The sequence below is a fragment of the Prinia subflava genome, chromosome 16 (genome assembly GCF_021018805.1).
Source record: "Prinia subflava isolate CZ2003 ecotype Zambia chromosome 16, Cam_Psub_1.2, whole genome shotgun sequence".
NCBI lineage: Eukaryota > Metazoa > Chordata > Aves > Passeriformes > Cisticolidae > Prinia > Prinia subflava.
Window position 1 is genome coordinate 2,419,288 of NC_086262.1, and position 16,520 is coordinate 2,435,807.

The 16,520-nt window shown below is 43.8% G+C and overlaps 1 protein-coding gene across 5 annotated transcripts in view; it reads right to left on the reverse strand.

The window, feature by feature from the left end:
• Positions 1-4,863: 4,863 nt before the first annotated feature.
• LOC134558971 (protocadherin alpha-C2-like) overlaps positions 4,864-16,520 on the reverse strand; it is an 85,583-nt gene continuing 73,926 nt past the window's right edge. For 4 of the 5 annotated variants that reach the window (XM_063413363.1, XM_063413365.1, XM_063413362.1 and 1 more), the window contains exon 4: positions 4,864-6,787. In XM_063413363.1, the coding sequence (XP_063269433.1) occupies positions 6,477-6,787 (311 nt within the window). In that variant the 3' untranslated portion in view covers positions 4,864-6,476. The remainder of the gene's footprint in view (positions 6,788-16,520) is intronic. The other variant, XM_063413364.1, reaches the window with a different exon arrangement.

Consider the following 16,520-nt stretch of genomic DNA (forward strand, 5'->3'; position numbering starts at 1 on the left):
ACCTACAGAAGGAAGTTCTTTGGGTAGGGAGTGATTCATGCCTCCCTCGATGACAGCTAAGACACACTGGGGGCTTAGTTAGGATATTTTCATTCTAGCTTCCCCCAGAACCACACACATTGCTCCCACCCAGTCTGCACTAAGTAGAATTTGAGCCACAGAAAAGAAGAAGGATTTATCTAACAGGAGAACTATTACAGGATTGAAAGTCTAGGATGGCCGTGATTGATGTGTGTTAGAAATTACTACATCTTGTCAGCCTTGTTGTGCAGCATAATTCTTGTAATTAATGGGCAAGGACTTTCTAATTCTCCTCAGTGCAGCTCAAGTGGTGCCAAGACACTCGAGGTGTCCATAAAACACTGCCAAAGGAGCTGGAATGGAGCTGTCAGGAGCAGCTCTAATGTCACCTCATCTCAGTGCTGAAGCCTGAAATCAAATGTAATGCCCTGGCACTGATGCACCACCCACCACTGAGCTCCCAGGGAGCCCCTCAGGGTCTCACATTGGTTCAGGTTCAGGTATGACTCCTGCTGGGGTGGCACCTTGGTGGCATGGCCATTCTTACCTGACACTGTGCCCCATGGGTGTGCTCGACACCCTTGTGAGTGCCTCCTGCCATGCTGTGAGGGAGGATAACCTTTCCCACCTGGCAGCATAAATGGGATTATCTCTTCAGGATTCCTGCTTCCCACAGGTCCCCCCACCATAATGAAGGAATGAGGGAGTTGAGGAGCGGGAGTGACACAGACTTGGGGCTGCTCTGTTTGGTATGAAGGCCAGCTTAGTATTTCTAACCTTTTGTCAAGGTTTTAAAATCTAGTTTTCAAGCCTAGCATGTCAGTTTTGTAATATGCTTCAGACATCAGGTCCTAAATGTGGATGAGTCACTTGCTGTCTTTTCGCAGACAACAGTGACAGAGCTCTGGGCACCACTGGCAGGCAAACATTTTTAATATTTTCAAGCTGTGTGGCGTTCTGAGGGATGTTTACTTCACCACATCTCTGTCATCTTTTGATGTTAATACCTGTGTCAGAGTGATTTCATGGAGGCTGTCCTGGGATATGAAAGGGAATCCACGGTGCAGTGTAAGATATGCTCTTCTCACCATGTGGCAGAGACAATTCAGTGGTACTTCATGCTGAAGGATTTCATTCATTAGTTCTCTAAGCCAGCCTAAGGCACCTGAACTGCAAATATTCTAGAAGTATGTGCCTAATGTCACCATCACTTTGAAAAATCAGATTTTCATGATACCTAAGCAGTGGGTTAATATATAAGATTTATATATATATAATAATTTATAATATAAAATATAAGCATGATACCCATTGACAGTGGATATTGAAGTATTCTGTACAACATAACCATGTCCCAGATTTTTGTATATAGAATCATAGAATGGGAAGGAAGGGTTGGAAGGGACCTTAAATGTGATCTAGTTCCTCCCCTGTGTTATGGGCAGGGACACATTCCACTAGATCAGGTTGCTCCAAATCCCATCCAGCCTGTGCCAGGGCCACCCCATCCTCACAAGGAAAGATTGTTTTTCTAACATATAATCCAAACGGACAATCTCTTAGTTTGAAGCTGTTTCTCTTGTCCTGTCACTCCAGGCCCTTGGCAATTGCCTCTCTCCATCTTTCTTGTCAGCTCCCTTCAGGCCCTGCAAGGCCACCCTGAGCTCACCCCAAAGCTTCTCCTGTGCAGGTGAACAATCCCAGCTCTCCCAGCCGTTCCTCCCAGCAGAGCTGCTCCATCCCTCTGCTCATCCTGGTGCCTCCTCTGGCCTGGCTCCAGCAGCTCCAGCTCCTTGCTGTGCTGGGCCCCGGGGCTGGGGCAGCTCTGCAGGTGGGCTCTGACTGGGGGACAGGGGCAGAATCCCCTCCCTTGATGATCACTCTGGGATGAGACCAGGGTTGTCTTTCTCTGGAAATGCTTGGATACACCCCCCCCCTCACCCTGCAAATGCAGAGTGGTGACACTGAATCCCCCAGGGACCCCTCTAGGGATCCACAGAGAGGAGAATGAACCCAGAGGATGAGAGCGTACAGCAACCCCATATCCAGAGCTAATGGAAAATTAATGTATATGCTATCAATATCGATTCCATAGCATGCTGCTTTAAGCTGCACGAGGTCAGTTCAATGTGATAAAGCATTTATTCTCTTGGAGCTGTGCTGTGAATTCTCTCCCTGCTGAGATCTGGTGCAGCCAGGCCAGCCACTGAGGCATGTGTGAGCCTAATGCAGGTTCTGATGTGATTCCAGCCACCACACGAAGCCCTTCACATCCACGGTTTATTCCTGCTGTGCTTGGAGCCCTCAGCTCTGCTTTCCTGAGTGTCTGTCTGCTTCATGCAGATTCAGCTATGTGTGGTATCAAAACATTGCTCAGCTGTTCCCTCTTTTCTCCTTCAGAGATTCGTAAAGGAAGAAAACAAAGGACTTCAGGGTACACTCACCAAAGCCAAACTTTTGACTGAAGTGATATTTCTGCATATTTATAGGAGCCTTAACAGAACACAGGACTCTTGGCACTGTCTTAAAAAGGTGTCCGTGTCTAGGAACAATCAGTGGTTTCTGAGCAATGAAATAACAGCAAAAATGAGGAACCTGCTCATTCTTTGGGACTCAAATGAAGAAAATGGCTCAGCTCCTTCCTTAATATTAGTCTTACACAAGATCCACAACACTGCTACTGGGGAGAATTGGATTTGGAAAGAAAATTTTACCTTGTTTATTTTACCCAGCTGTTGACACAAGCAGGTCTTGAATGAGTGAAGTAGAAGCAAAAATGAAAGATTTTAAAAGGCATCAAAAGTACTTGCAATTAATTTAATGACTGATCTTCACATACAAAATTTGGGAAATGCATTTGGGGTTTTGTGTTCTTCCCCTGATGTGAGATGATTGGAAAACTTTTAATCAGACCCCATAGTATGATGTGCAATGACCCATGTGCTGAGCAGAAAGAAACTGCACAAGACTAAGTCTTAGAAGCCTAATGTAAAATGAGATATTTTTTAATGACAGGATGTAATTAATGTACAACATAGCTCAGGTTTATTGTTATAAAAGCCCAATAGTTTTCATCACTGATCTTGTATGCATAGAAACCAGACTTCCAAAGACAATATGCTCACAGAAAGTATATATGGATTCTGAAAGACATTAAATGGTTCAAGTGGTTAAAAGCCCCCAAACTGTAATTTCCTTGTTAGCAAACTCTGCAGTGTATTTGGTCCTGCTCATTTCATTGTCAGCAGGAGGATTAAAGATTTTTTTTTTCTTAATTTGTACTGCTATTGACCACCTCCAGTTCTCAGTTTCCATTGTTGTGTGGTGTTAAATCAGTAACCCTTAAACTGTGGTGGAATGTGCAGATTCTGCCCCCACCTGCCCCTGGTCCTCCAAACACACTTCTTGCCAAGGGTTTCTCCTCCTCCTGGACACCTAAAATCAAGGATGTCAATGGTATAATTTGTATATTAGTTATAAAATAGCCAAATTTCACTGTAGACATCTCACCATTCCAGCTGTCCTTGAGGGTTCAAACATAGGAAAATCGTTATAAAATCTGGTGAGGTGTCTAATTCAGTCTTCTGAAAATACACTGAATGTGTGGAATGTATATCCTGCTAGTGCAGCTCAGCCTCTTTTCAAACAATTCCAGCAAGAGCTCCTCCTCTCCTCTGAGAGTTTTTTCTCTGTTCTATCAGCTCTCCAGACTGGAATGATTATCATTATTGATAAGCATGCTGGAATGATTATCTTTAGATTATGTTTTGTCTCCCAAGGCACACAAATATACAGTAAGCACCTGCAACAAAGGCAGCATTGGTAAATGTAAGTTTGTGTTAAAACCAGCAAATTGGAGATATACTGCAGCTCTTGGTTCATTCTCATAGATGCAAGCCTTGGAAAACCAGCTGTGTATGGCCAGTGATGAAAAACGAAGGAATTGGAACTGGTTCACATAGGGGAAAATGCAAGCACTCAAAAGAAAAACCAATATTCAATTAAAATCTAAAAATAATCAAGTGTAGAAGATTCCTGTAAGAATTAAAACTTTGTTCTGAATTTTTGCCAGAGGCATTGAGAGAGCTATTTTATGATGAATACAAAACAACAGTATTCATCTGTGTGTTTAAGCTACCACTGTAACTACAGTTGATGAACATTTTGGGAGCTGTTGGATTAGTCATCAAATTAAAAAAACACATCTAAATGTACTTGCATAGGACATTTGCATAAAAGAACAGTTCCCTCCCCAAAGCTTAAGGTTTTTTTCATCTTGTCTAGCCTTTAAAAGTGAATCAAGGATTCTCTTTCTCAAGTAGCACCTTTTTATTGCCAGTAAGACAAGACTGGTTACAAAAGAAAACTCTAAATAGACCACATGAGGCCATTGGTGGTTCATGCTTTGAGATATGAATTCTTTTATTAGAGCTTTGCTGTGATGTTTTAAGATTTGCTGCAGGTTCTTAAAAATGAATAGGAATTGTTCTATTCTGAACTGTCAGCAGTTTGGAAACTTAAAACATCCAGGACATGTCTCAAGAAATCCAGTTGTTCTCTTTGATCCTAGATTAAAGGGCCTTTAGAAATTTCAGAGCTATGTAGTTTCTTACACAGTTCCAATTAACACGACACTTGAGCTTTATTCTGTGAATGTACAATAATGTAGAAAACTCCTTGGTATTCCCTCACCAGCTATATTCTATTTAAAAATACATGTATTGGTTTTATATCAACATCCTCAACCACATTCAATACTCCATTTATACCCTTAGGTTTAGTAATTCACAGAACTTCAGCTTCACAGATTCTTACCAATAAATCCCAAAATGCATGCATGGCTTGGTTTAAGAAAGATATTTTACTTGTGTTTCATACACAAAAAAAACTGATAATCAACAGTGGCTTAAAAAATTAACACTACTCCACTTTTTCACAAGTGTACAAAAAAGAAATAATGAATTTACATTCAACGGTAAAGCTTAAAGTTCACTCTAATAATAGTTGCATTGACATTCACATACACAAGCACAGAATAAATATTTCAGGATCCTTATAAGAGCATACAGCATACATACAGTACTTGAATTTTACATAAGGAGTGTTAGTAGGGTCAGAAATTCATAATCTCATAGAAAAGTAAAACTAAAATCAGAAAAGGTCGTGTGGGAGGTAACACCAAGGTACTGCACAGAGCTAGCAGGTTAGTAAATCCATTTGTGTGAGGAGTTTGCTTCTGCTTCTCCATATTAGGACAGTTTGTTTGCAAAGGTGTATTCAAAGTGCAGAATAATGCAAAAAAAAGGACAAGAAATTCTTGTATTTATTAATACATGCAAGAGGCAGCCCCCAAGTCACCCGACAGAATAAAGCTGTTGTTGGCAAGTGGCCGATATAATACAGATGTTTCAGGCAATTTTTCTAAAGCACTTTAATAGCAGCAACTGTAATTTATAATGGCTCTAGACTGACTTCTGTTTGGGTAAAAGGGCATTGTATTTCTTTAACATTTACAGCTATATTTCTTTATAAATAAATATCTCAGATAACAAATAGCATAGTTAATGTTACTTTTTTCTCTCTTTTGCATAAGTGTCGTGGAAAAAACTCTGACCTTCTCAGAGACATAATGTGCAAAATAATGTGGAAATAGGGACACACAGCATCACAGTTACATTCCTGGGATGTCAGCCCAGCCCTTCTTACTCTCTGAGGGCTAGCCTTACCAGGGTAATGTAGGGCTTTAAGGGACAATTTTTCTGATGGCTTCCTTGGTAAAGAGATATAATTTATGGTGTCTTTAAGAGCTGTAAATGTGAGGTTTCATTTGAAGCAGTGTGTACAATACGTCATATATAGGAGTCAGTATTTCCACACAGAGACTTCTCAGGGTTTGACAAGCCTGCTCATTTCCTTTCAGACATTTTCTCCCCAGCCTGAACATCTTTGAACATTTTTTGTTCATTAGGTGTTTCCTCTGTTGCATATTTACCAGCTCTTCTTGCATTTTATAATCTGATCTCATGTCACCTAGCTGACATCTGCACACAAATATTTCCAATCAGATAGAGGGTGCACAACATTAAAACTTTTAAACCTGTCCTGTAAGTGTCATCAAGACAGGAGCACAGGAACCACAGTGCAGAGTCCAACCTCTCACTGGCTGTACTGTGAAGATTCTCCTTTTCGGCGTAGGAGAAAGGAAACTTGTGTCTGCTTTTTAGATTCTGAAAACAAGCCAGAGTGGAGAAAAAGAGTTAACACCAGACTTAATAAAGCTTTTAAGACAAAACCTGTTAAGCAATTTAGACAGACACTGAATTTCCTGCTGATTTTCTCAAGTCTGTACATACAGGAAATTTGTTAACAGTAGGAAGAAGTTGGGATTTGCTACATAGGAGAAATCTGCCATTATTACAAAAACTGGCTAAGAGGGTTTTTTCAGCATAACTCCCTCACTGGTCACTGTTCTCAGTGGTGCTGTTGCCCTTTTCTTTTTTCTCCTGAGTCTTGTTTCCCTTCTTCTTTTTCTTCTTTTTCTTGGTCTCTTCTTTCTTGCCAAAGGTTATGAAGTCACTTTTGTCAATTTGGCTGTTTGGCGGCTCCTGCCGGATGGAGATGATTGCAGGAGATCCTGGGATAATGAATTTGTCTGGCAACTCACCAGGACCACCTTGTTTGGAATTGCCCGGTCCAAATTTAAAGGTCCAGCTGTTGCTGTTCACACCGGCTCCCACTGGGGGGGACACCTCTCCCGCCTCAGGTTCTGAAAAAGTCAAAACAGCAAGAAAAGCTTAAAGCACCTTTAAACACAGGCTCTCAGTGAGCAGCAGCTTTCTGGTTGAAAGCTCTGGCTTCAGCCTGCAGTGACTCCTGCTTGCCTGGCTGCTCATCTGGGGTTACCCACTGGCTCTGGTGCAGTCTGCTCAGTGTCTGCATGCACTGACCCATCCATGTGCTGGTGGGTGCAACAGGCTCTGGATCCCGTTTTCCTCTTTTGGATTTGAAGTGTTTGGAGTAAGAGATCACTGTGATGCAGCCCACTGTAGTGTTTTATAGCAGGAAACACAAGCACATGCACTGCATGGCAAAAGGGGGGGTGTGTTTGAGGGTGTTGAGTCTCTTGGGACAGGGTGAGAAGAGTGGCCAGGGCAGGGGTGACAGCCTTGGCATTCTGCACATCCAGGTGGATATTTAAGCAAACCATCCTGTCACGGATGTGTCCAGGAATCCCCATGCAGGGAAAGAGGGGAGAGTGTCAAGAGGGTGGAATGGAGCCAGGCTCTGCTTGGTGGTGCCCAGCAGGACAAGAGGTGACAGGAATGGCTGCCCAGGAAATTCCCCCTGAACACGAGGAAGAACTTCCCTGTGCAGTGACCGAGCACTGAACAGACTGCCCAGAGGGGCTGTGGGGTTCCCCTCGCTGGAGATTCTCCAGAACCATCTGGATGCACTCCTGGGCCGTGTGCTCTGCAGGAACAGGGAGGCTGGAGCAGCTGAGCCCCTGTGGTCCCCTCCAGGCTGACCCAGTGTGACTCTGAGCTGGTGCATAGCTCAGAGGAGCCTGAGGCCAGCCAGCAGGTAGGCATGCAGGTATGGATGCAACGTGCTGAGCAGCAGACACGGCCCCAGAGCAACACCAGGAGTGAACTGAACAGCCTGGGCAGAGGCACTGCTGCCATCAGGGTGCACAATCTGGACTCAGAAATATTCACTGTCTTCACAGAATCACAGAATATCCTGATATTCTCTCTAGATCACAGGATTTTATACAGGCAAATATAACGGGAAGTTCTACCCCCAGTTTTAGGCTTGCAGTATGAAGTAAGTTTTAATTTTATTTCCATTATTTTGATTAGATTGGGTTAATCAGGTTGAAACGTTTGCGTGTGTTGCTCTGACAAGGACAAATTTCTAGCATAATAAAATGCAACAGAATTAGGTTTTCCTATGAGAGAAAGACTTAAGGCTTGGTTGTTTTCTTTCCTTTTATACTTTGAACATTTGTAGTAATTTACATAACTCCCAATTTTGAATAGGAACGGCATATCTATTTTAATGTATCATGTTAAGTGTTTAAACAACTGTGATAAGGGGAAAGCTCAGTGTGTATGCACCAATGCTAAAGCCCTCAAATCAGAGGAAAACTTCCTTATCTACACCCTAAAAGTGTAGTAACAAAACACGGGACTCTCACCCTTGTAACACTCCTAGCCACACACAAATCCTCGCAATACCACACAATTCCAATACTTCTCATTTGGTTTAGTCTCAGCATCATGTATCAGAGCTGTCCAGATGAAGAGGTAAAGATATTTGGGATAAAGGAGGTGGGAACTGTGTTAGAAAACCATTTCAGAGGGACTCCATGTCCCTTGGAAGAGGAGATGAGGACACTGAATGGGGGAGAAAGAACTGAGAAGTCCTAGGTCTCCTCCTGGTTAAAGAGGGCAGGAGGAGAAAACAAAGCAGACAATCTAGAGGGAGATCCCCGATGTTTTGCCAGAAAACCTCTGGTACTGGCTGCTCTGCACCCCTGCAGCCATAATGAAGAATGATGTATTAACTTTAGCAGCTCCTGCATTTCTTATTCTTTAATGATCCTTCATCTTCTGTTATGTTGTTTGTATAATTTTCTATTTTATGAAATAAATGGTGTGTGGTGCATGCAGACATAAGGCTCTCCTTTTAGGTTCAAAAGCTGAAAAGACATATTTTGCTGCCTGACAACCTTTCTCGTGCCTGGCAGCAAAGCTAACAAGGCTGGGAAGCAGGATTCCTTCTTTAGGCTTTTCTGTAGTGATGCAGCAGGTCCATGTTACAGAGCCCAAGAAATGTGTATACAAAACATATCAGAACCATCTCTGATCCCATCTGTGTAAGAGGCTTGGCACATGAAATCTTTAGCATCTCTGAACCTCCGTGGCACAAAGACAAGACATGACTGCTTTTACAATGTGATATTTAATCAAGGACTGTACACTTCTTTTCCCCTTGAAATTGCATTTAATGATGAAGAAGCTTTGACTTTATGTTCTTTCCAGGAGCTGCTAATGTTGGTTTAGTGACTTTAACCTCTCGAGTCTTGAATAGCTTTTCTGAAGTTATTATTCATGTAAAAGTTCCTCTATTTTATCAGTTGTAGCTTTTCTGTACATTTCCTACAATCTCAACTATCAGCTTCAGACTTTTTACATGTTTCCTGTAAGTAACAACAATGTCCTAGAAAGTCCTTTCATAATAAATGCTCACATAAAATGGCACAGCCATGCAGTCCCAGCTGTGCTGTGGTGGCCCTGCAACCCCCACAGTGTTAATACGAACACCTATTAATACGAACCACCTTTCATTTCTGCTTAATAAACTGTTTTGTTCAGGTACCTTTTATACCACTTTTGTTTCTCTGAGATGATAAATTACAAAGGTGTAAAATGTGTGTCTTGGTCTTTTTCCAAATTATTAATCAATTCTTTTTCTACTGCAAAACAAAAATGTGAGCTTTCATATTACACATAATAATTTAAGCCCTATTTGACAAATAAATCCCCTCTTTATCCCAACAAGCTCACACAATATGCATTCCAAACTTTGGCCCAGACCCAGCGCTCTTCTTCTGTTCCTGGCAGGAAGAAGAGAGCTGAAGGTGACCTCAAACCATGTTTGACCTGCCCTTGCCCTGGCTGGGGAGAACCCTGGAGCAGAGAATGGTAGAAAAATTCCTTTGAAGAGTAGAGGGTGAGAACAATGTGGGGGCTGCAGGGCCACAGCACAGCTGGGACTGCATGGCTGTGCCATTTTATGTGAGCACAGAAACATAAAATGATAGAATGGCCTGTGTTGGAAGAGACCCCAAATGTCACCCAGTTCCAACCCCCTGCCATGGTCAGGGACACCTTCCACTAGACCAGGTGGCTCCAAGCCCCATCCAGCCTGGCTTTAAATACTTCCAGGGATGGGGCAGCCACAGCTTCTCTGGGGAACCTGTGCCAGGGCCTCACCACACTGATATTCTTCCTAATATCTAATCTAAACCTACTCGTTCGCCTTCTCCTGTCACTCCAGGCCCTTCTCAATAGTCTCACTCCATGTTTCTTGTGCCCTCCCTTCAGGTATTGTTAGAGGCAGTTAAGTCACCCTGAAGCTTCTCTTGTCCAGGCTGAGCAATCCCAATTCTCTCAGCCTTTCCTGGAGAGGTGCTGCAGTCCTCTGATAAACTTATTTGGCTGAACACAGGACATGGGACAAGGACAGTAACTTCATGTTGTCCATTTTACCACACAAACTCGGTAACATGCGAGAATCCAGGTGTCGTGGTTGCTGGGGGAGGTGAATTTTTCCAGGGGGATGTGGGCAGTCCAATCAGTGATCAGTTTTTCTGCTGGCACCTGGATTGGTCACTCGGAAGTTTGGACACGCCTCTGAGGACACAAAGAGTTAAAAGCAGGAGTCTAGGGGGTTCGGCCTCTCTTTTGGATCCCCCGAGACATCTCAGGTCTCCTTTCCCTGCCCAGCCACGAGGCTGGGTGGGGGAGGGGAAAACACGTGGTCGGGCTCAGGTAAGCCGGAGCCCCCGGGGGGGGGAGAAGAGAGGGGACAGGACTGGAACTGAGCTGCCCCGTCCAGGATGGAGGGGTGGAAAACTGTGGAAGTGCCTTCTGTGTGTGCTCACCCCCCCCCCCAAACTCCGGGAGAAGGTGCCCAGCCACGTGGGGGTTGCCCAGCCTGGGAGTGCCTGAGCCTGCACCCTGCTGGGAGAGAGAAGCTGTTAACCCTTGCTTGGCAGAAAGAAACTTTTCTTAGACATTGATTCTCATGACTGGTAATTTCGGAAAAAAAGGAGAAGGAAGCAGCCTGGAACCGAGGTGATAAAGCACAATTGGAAGAAACCTGATGGGCAAAGAATGAGAGGAGTAGCCTTCTCAGCTGGACTTTTCTTGCATAATGTCAGCCATGGACTGAACTTGAGTCTCTTTTGAACATAAACTGCATTTTTGGTGGATACAGCTGCCCCTGCTTTTGCTACAGTGACTGGCACTTGAAGAGTAGAGCGAGCAGAGAAAAGAGGGGGAGGGTGAGGTGGTGCCCTCTGCCCTCAGGGCAGACCTGCTCCTGGAACCCTGGCCCCTGGGTAAAAAGGGGAGAGCTCGGCATGCAAGTATCCTTAAAAGAGCCCTGTATGCAGTTTTCAGCCTTTGTACAGCGGTGAGAGCGCTGGACATAGGAAAAAGAGAGTGTCACCTTAGCAGACTTCTCCGGGCAGTGCCACGGGTGACATGGAAAAACATAAGGAGTAGACCTGTGTGTTCTGGAGAACAGTCTGTAGTGCCAGAGAGACTCCTCTCTCCCTTGCTGAATTGAAGATTAGTTTGTTTTTGAGTGGTGATTGTTTGATCTAAAACCCAAAGGTTGGTCTGTGAAGAGTGATGTGTGGGGAGGTAGAAACTGGGAGAAGAAATGTTCTAAGAAGTTTTTATTTCTGTCTCTGTGTGTGTTTAAGAGTATTTCTGTCCCTGTTCGTATGTAATGTAATAAAGTTTTGGTGGGTTTTTTTTGTTTTCAAGATTTAAGCCTGCTCTGCTCTGTTCCTGATCACATCCCACAGTAGCTGTTAGGGAAAAAAAACATATTCATGGGTGCATTAACATCTGGCCAGTGCCAACCCATGACACCAGGGTATCCCTGAGGTAAAGAATCTCCTGCCAGGCTAATGGGGTGCACATACACATCTGCACTACTGAAATCTAATTCCGAGCAGGAAACCGACCCTTTAATCTGGTTCTGCCTAGGCAAATCAACTCACCAGATGAAGTCAGTAATATTTGTCACAAAAACATCTGACTGCATGCATCCAAACACAGCAAACCCACCCCACCCACCCTGGAACCAGGATTCTGTCAGACTATGGGGCTTTACTTGCACTTATGTCTGGTTTTGCCCCAGCCCCTGAATATGTTTGTTGTCCCTACAAACTAAGCATTTTAATACTCTTTAATACTCTCTAAGCCAAAGGAAACTAATTATCCTTGTTGCTGTGTGGAGAGCTTGATTAAAAAAAGACAGAGACAATCTACTGAGTTAATAGCCATCATTTCCTACAAGTGGGGCCTCTCCAGTCCTCAGGAAATTTCTCTTCTGCGTGATTTACCTGAAAAGATGTCTGTTTATCTGTATTGGCAGGCTGGAAGGTCACAGTTCAGCTGTACTAACAAAGTTGTATGTTTAGGCATTTCAGATCAAGGATAAATGTCATTTACTACCTAGTTTCCAGGGCTTCCTTAAATGTCTCCTCTGTTTCTTATCAGCAGGGATTCAACAACAAAAGCTTTCTACTTATGTGTCATTTTACATTTAATGGGATTAGTTGTACTTCTCTTGCATATTTTCTGCATCTTTAATTGAATGCTTCAAATTTGTTTGTTAAACTTAGAGGAAAATCTAAACAAAACAAACCCCCTGGTTGTATTTATAACACTTAATTTAAAACATTACACTCCTTTTCTTCCTACAGCTAAAGAAGGGAGGTTGCCAGAGTTCATACATAAAAGCCCAGAGTCTGGTCATTTCCTGAGGTAATTTATGGGATTTCTTTGGATCTTTTCTTTTATTCTCAAGGAATACTTCAGACTTCATGTTCAATGACCAAACAATTAAATTTTTAAACGCAGCAGAACCCAAAATCTAGGCTGCACCTGCAGGTCCTGATGCTTCTTTGCCTGTGTGTCTGCAAGCTAAAATGGGAGATGAACTTTTCACCCCATCCCTTTCCTACTCTCACCGAAATACAAATGTCTCAGTAGACTTTAAATGGAACCCAGAGCAGCAGAGACTCTGCAGTTGAGTAGGTCACATATTTAGCTGGCATGAAAGGACTTCTAGGCTGTCTTTCAAAGTACTCCTTTTTCCATCCCGTGACTGCTGTCTGAAGTGCACAGGCAGACTTACACAGAAAAAAACCCCCTCCATATCCTCAAATCACCTCTCTGAAAGCTGGAGGGAATAGGGTATGGTGCATAACTAATGTTTTTTTCTCTTCCAGAAGTATTTAATGGTCATGTATTGTAGGTCTCTACCTCTCAGAGGACTTGAAAAACATAAAAACCCCAGTGAACAGGCACTGGTTCAACAAGCTCTAATTGCTCTGAAACACCTGATTTCCTACACAGTGTCAGATACAGAGGGCCATGTCTGCCTGGAGCAGCTGTGGCTGTCCCAGATCCCTGGAAGTGTCCAAGGCCAGGTTGGACAGGGCTTGGAGCACCCTGGGATAGTGGAAGGTGTCCCTGCCCATGGCAGGGGGTTGGAACTGGATGAGTTTTAAGGTTCCTTCCAACCCAAACCATTTCAGGATTCTCTGTGGCTGTCACAGCCTCCAAGATTCCACAAAGGGAGCAGGCTGCAGGTGAGCTGTGTCCCTTCATGGTCCTCTCCTGCATGCTTCAGGCAGTCCTGCTCTCAGCACACGGGTTTTTCAGAGCTCTGTGCAGGAAACTTGGACACCTACAAGGAACCAGGTCCCTAAAATTTAACCTGCAGTAACTGTAGGTATCTACATTTCTTTTTCTTAGAGAGTTAGACACCCCTTTCCTAAATCCAGCCACCAGAAATGTAGGCATCCAATCTACCATGTCTAATTTAATCCATGCTATGGTCTATAAACAGGAATACACCCTCAGAAGGCAGTTCAAGCCACCTGGTTTAAATGTTTGGTTAAAGAGGTGTTGAATTGGAGACCTTCTCACTCTCTTTGGAAACTTTTTTGCTTTCTACAACTCACTGACAGGAGGCTGTAGCCAGGTGGGGATCAGCATCTCCTCTCTGGCAGCCAGTGGCAGGACAAGAGGACATGGCCTGCACCAGGAGAGATTCAGGTTGGACATTAGGAAGAATTTCTTCACAGAAAGGGCTGTCAAGCATTGGGAGGAGCTGCTCAGAGAGGTGGTGGAGTCCCCATTCCTGGAGGTGTTGAAGAAATGACTGGACATGGCACTCAGTGCTCTGGTCTGGTTGACAAGATGGTGATCAGTCAAAGGTTGGACTTGATGATCTTGGAGGTGTTTTCCAACCTAAATGATTCTGTTAAAAAAAATCCAAATTTTCTTTGTTCCTCTCCTCTCTCTGCTGGAGACAGCTAACTTTTGGGTACCCAGTGAAAAAGGAGCTGAATTCTACCCTCAGGAGCCAGGTAAGCAGCACCATGGCTCAGTGCGTGTTGTAGTAATGACCATGCCAAAGCATTTTGGAAAAAAGAAGAAGTTTGAAACTAATCTTTTTCATGGTGGCAGCCACAAAAAATCCTGTGCAACTGTTTGCAACTTCCTCAGCCCTAATCATTTCTTGGGAATTTCACTTAGATAGGCATTGGCACCTTCTGTCCCAAAAACCCTGAGAGAGTGCAGCCGAATTCTTAGGGTTGCCCCATTTCCACCCCTTAAAAGGCCACATTTTGTTGTGACAGCAGTGACACCAGTACAGCTCAGAACCTCTGGAGCAGAACTCCAAAGTACAGGTCTGTCACTGAGATTTAAGGTGCTGTCTTTTCAGATGTGGAATTTGCAAATTCACCCAATTGAAGGGCTGGCTTTCATCAGCCTGTGAAACCATCCAAGCTGAAGGGCAATGCTGAGCAATGGATACAAACAGTCTGAAATGGAGATGTCTCATAAATTTGGAGCAAAATGTCTGCTCACAGAACATCAGTCAGCCCAGGATAGCCCATCAGGTCTGGGCTAGCCCATCAGGCCTGCAGCTTCCATCTCACTGACATTTTTCTCGCTTTTGGGGAGGCCACATGGTTTTCCCCTGACCCTGAACAGCCCCAGAGCTCCAATCTGGTGTTTACCCAGAACAGGTGGTGCTCACTGCCCATAATGTGAGCTGCCCATACACCCCGAGTGTCATGAGCATCCTCTCCACCTCCTCTGCCTCTGCTGCTTTCTTAAAGAACCTTTGTCAGAAGAGGGCGAACTCATGTTAGAGCAGATGTGCCCCCGCTCAAGGGGGAGAAGAGGAAAGCATTTCTGTGCAGCTCTGTCTGCCTGCAGAGACATCTCAGACTCTGTGACGTGCTCAGCCAAGACAGCAGCTCGGTTTCACTCTGTTCCACCCCTCCCCACTCACCATTTTGTCTCTGTCTCTAAAAATTTGGTAGCTCATGGAATCAGAAAATATTTTAGATAAAAACTTTCAATCAAGACTTGTATTAAGATTAAATTTAAAGGAAATATTTTTCAGTGCTCTTTTTCTAGACAGCAGAGCATGGGGGCTAAAGCTGCTCTAAGACTCGGAATACCCCATCATTAATCACGGCCCCTTCTGTCCACAGGTCAAAGCAGCAAAACACATTAATTAAATGAATTTGTTTAAAACTGAGATGAGGCAATAAGCAGGAAGCAAATTGCAGGGAAAGCTAGTCATTAACCTGATTTCTCTCTTCCCTGCCTCCTCTGCTGATGCTGTACTGACTGCAGCTTCTGCCTCTGGCAGGCTTAATGAATATTCACCATGATAAAGAGTCTGAAACAGCACATCCAATGCAAACAGCGTGCACTGAAAAACCCTCTCTGTGTCATTTGGAGGATCTCTGCGGACATTCTGGCTTCACTGATCATCCCTAAGCCTTTTTGGGATTAAAAAGCCCATTTAATCTTTCTCTCTTTTTTTTTTTTTTTCTCTGAAAAACAAAACAATCCAAAAACTCAATCCCTCAAAAAAAGAAAGCGAATAAAAATCCATCATCAGCATGATAAGATGACAGAAATAGAACTGAAAGACAAAAAAACCTGTTCAATCAGAGCAAAACGGAACCAGTTTAACTATCACTTTGCCAAACAACTCCAACCATCTGTAATAATTTTGTCGAGTTGGAATATTAAACAAAACCCCAAATAATTCCCACTCTTTGCTCTCCCATCTCTTTGACCTGTTCTGCATTAATGAATCAGGAGGAATGAACAAAATGGAAACTTGTCCCCACCAAGGAGCCTGTGGCTTTAATCCAGTGCTTGGGTTTAAAGTTGGTACCATTAAACAGGGTAATTATAGCACACATGTTGTGGGAGATTTGTAACCCCCCACTGCTCCAACATCCCGGCACGAGGCAGGGGGTGGGCACGGAGGTCACTTCCAGCTCACACTGTCCACGGTGACACTCACAATTAATTTAAATAGAGATTATTTACCTCGTTATAAAACCCCAATCTTACGTGGCTGCATTAAAGGAATTGTCTCATCTATCAAATGGCTCTGCCAGCGTTTTCTGAGATATGTGAAAGCATAATTTGATTTGCTTGCTACCACAGCCTGCTGTGGCCAGAGCACAGCCCAGGGTAAATGGCTCCTAGCAGCTGCTGGAGGAGCAAGCAGAGCATGGGGTCTGCAGCTCCTCTCACTCTTCTTTGGCTAAAAGATGCTTTTCTTCCCATAAAAATATCGACTTTTTCAGGTAATATCCTTCTGCTGCTGTACTTGTGCCCAGTCCTGCTCCCACAGGTTGAATTTTA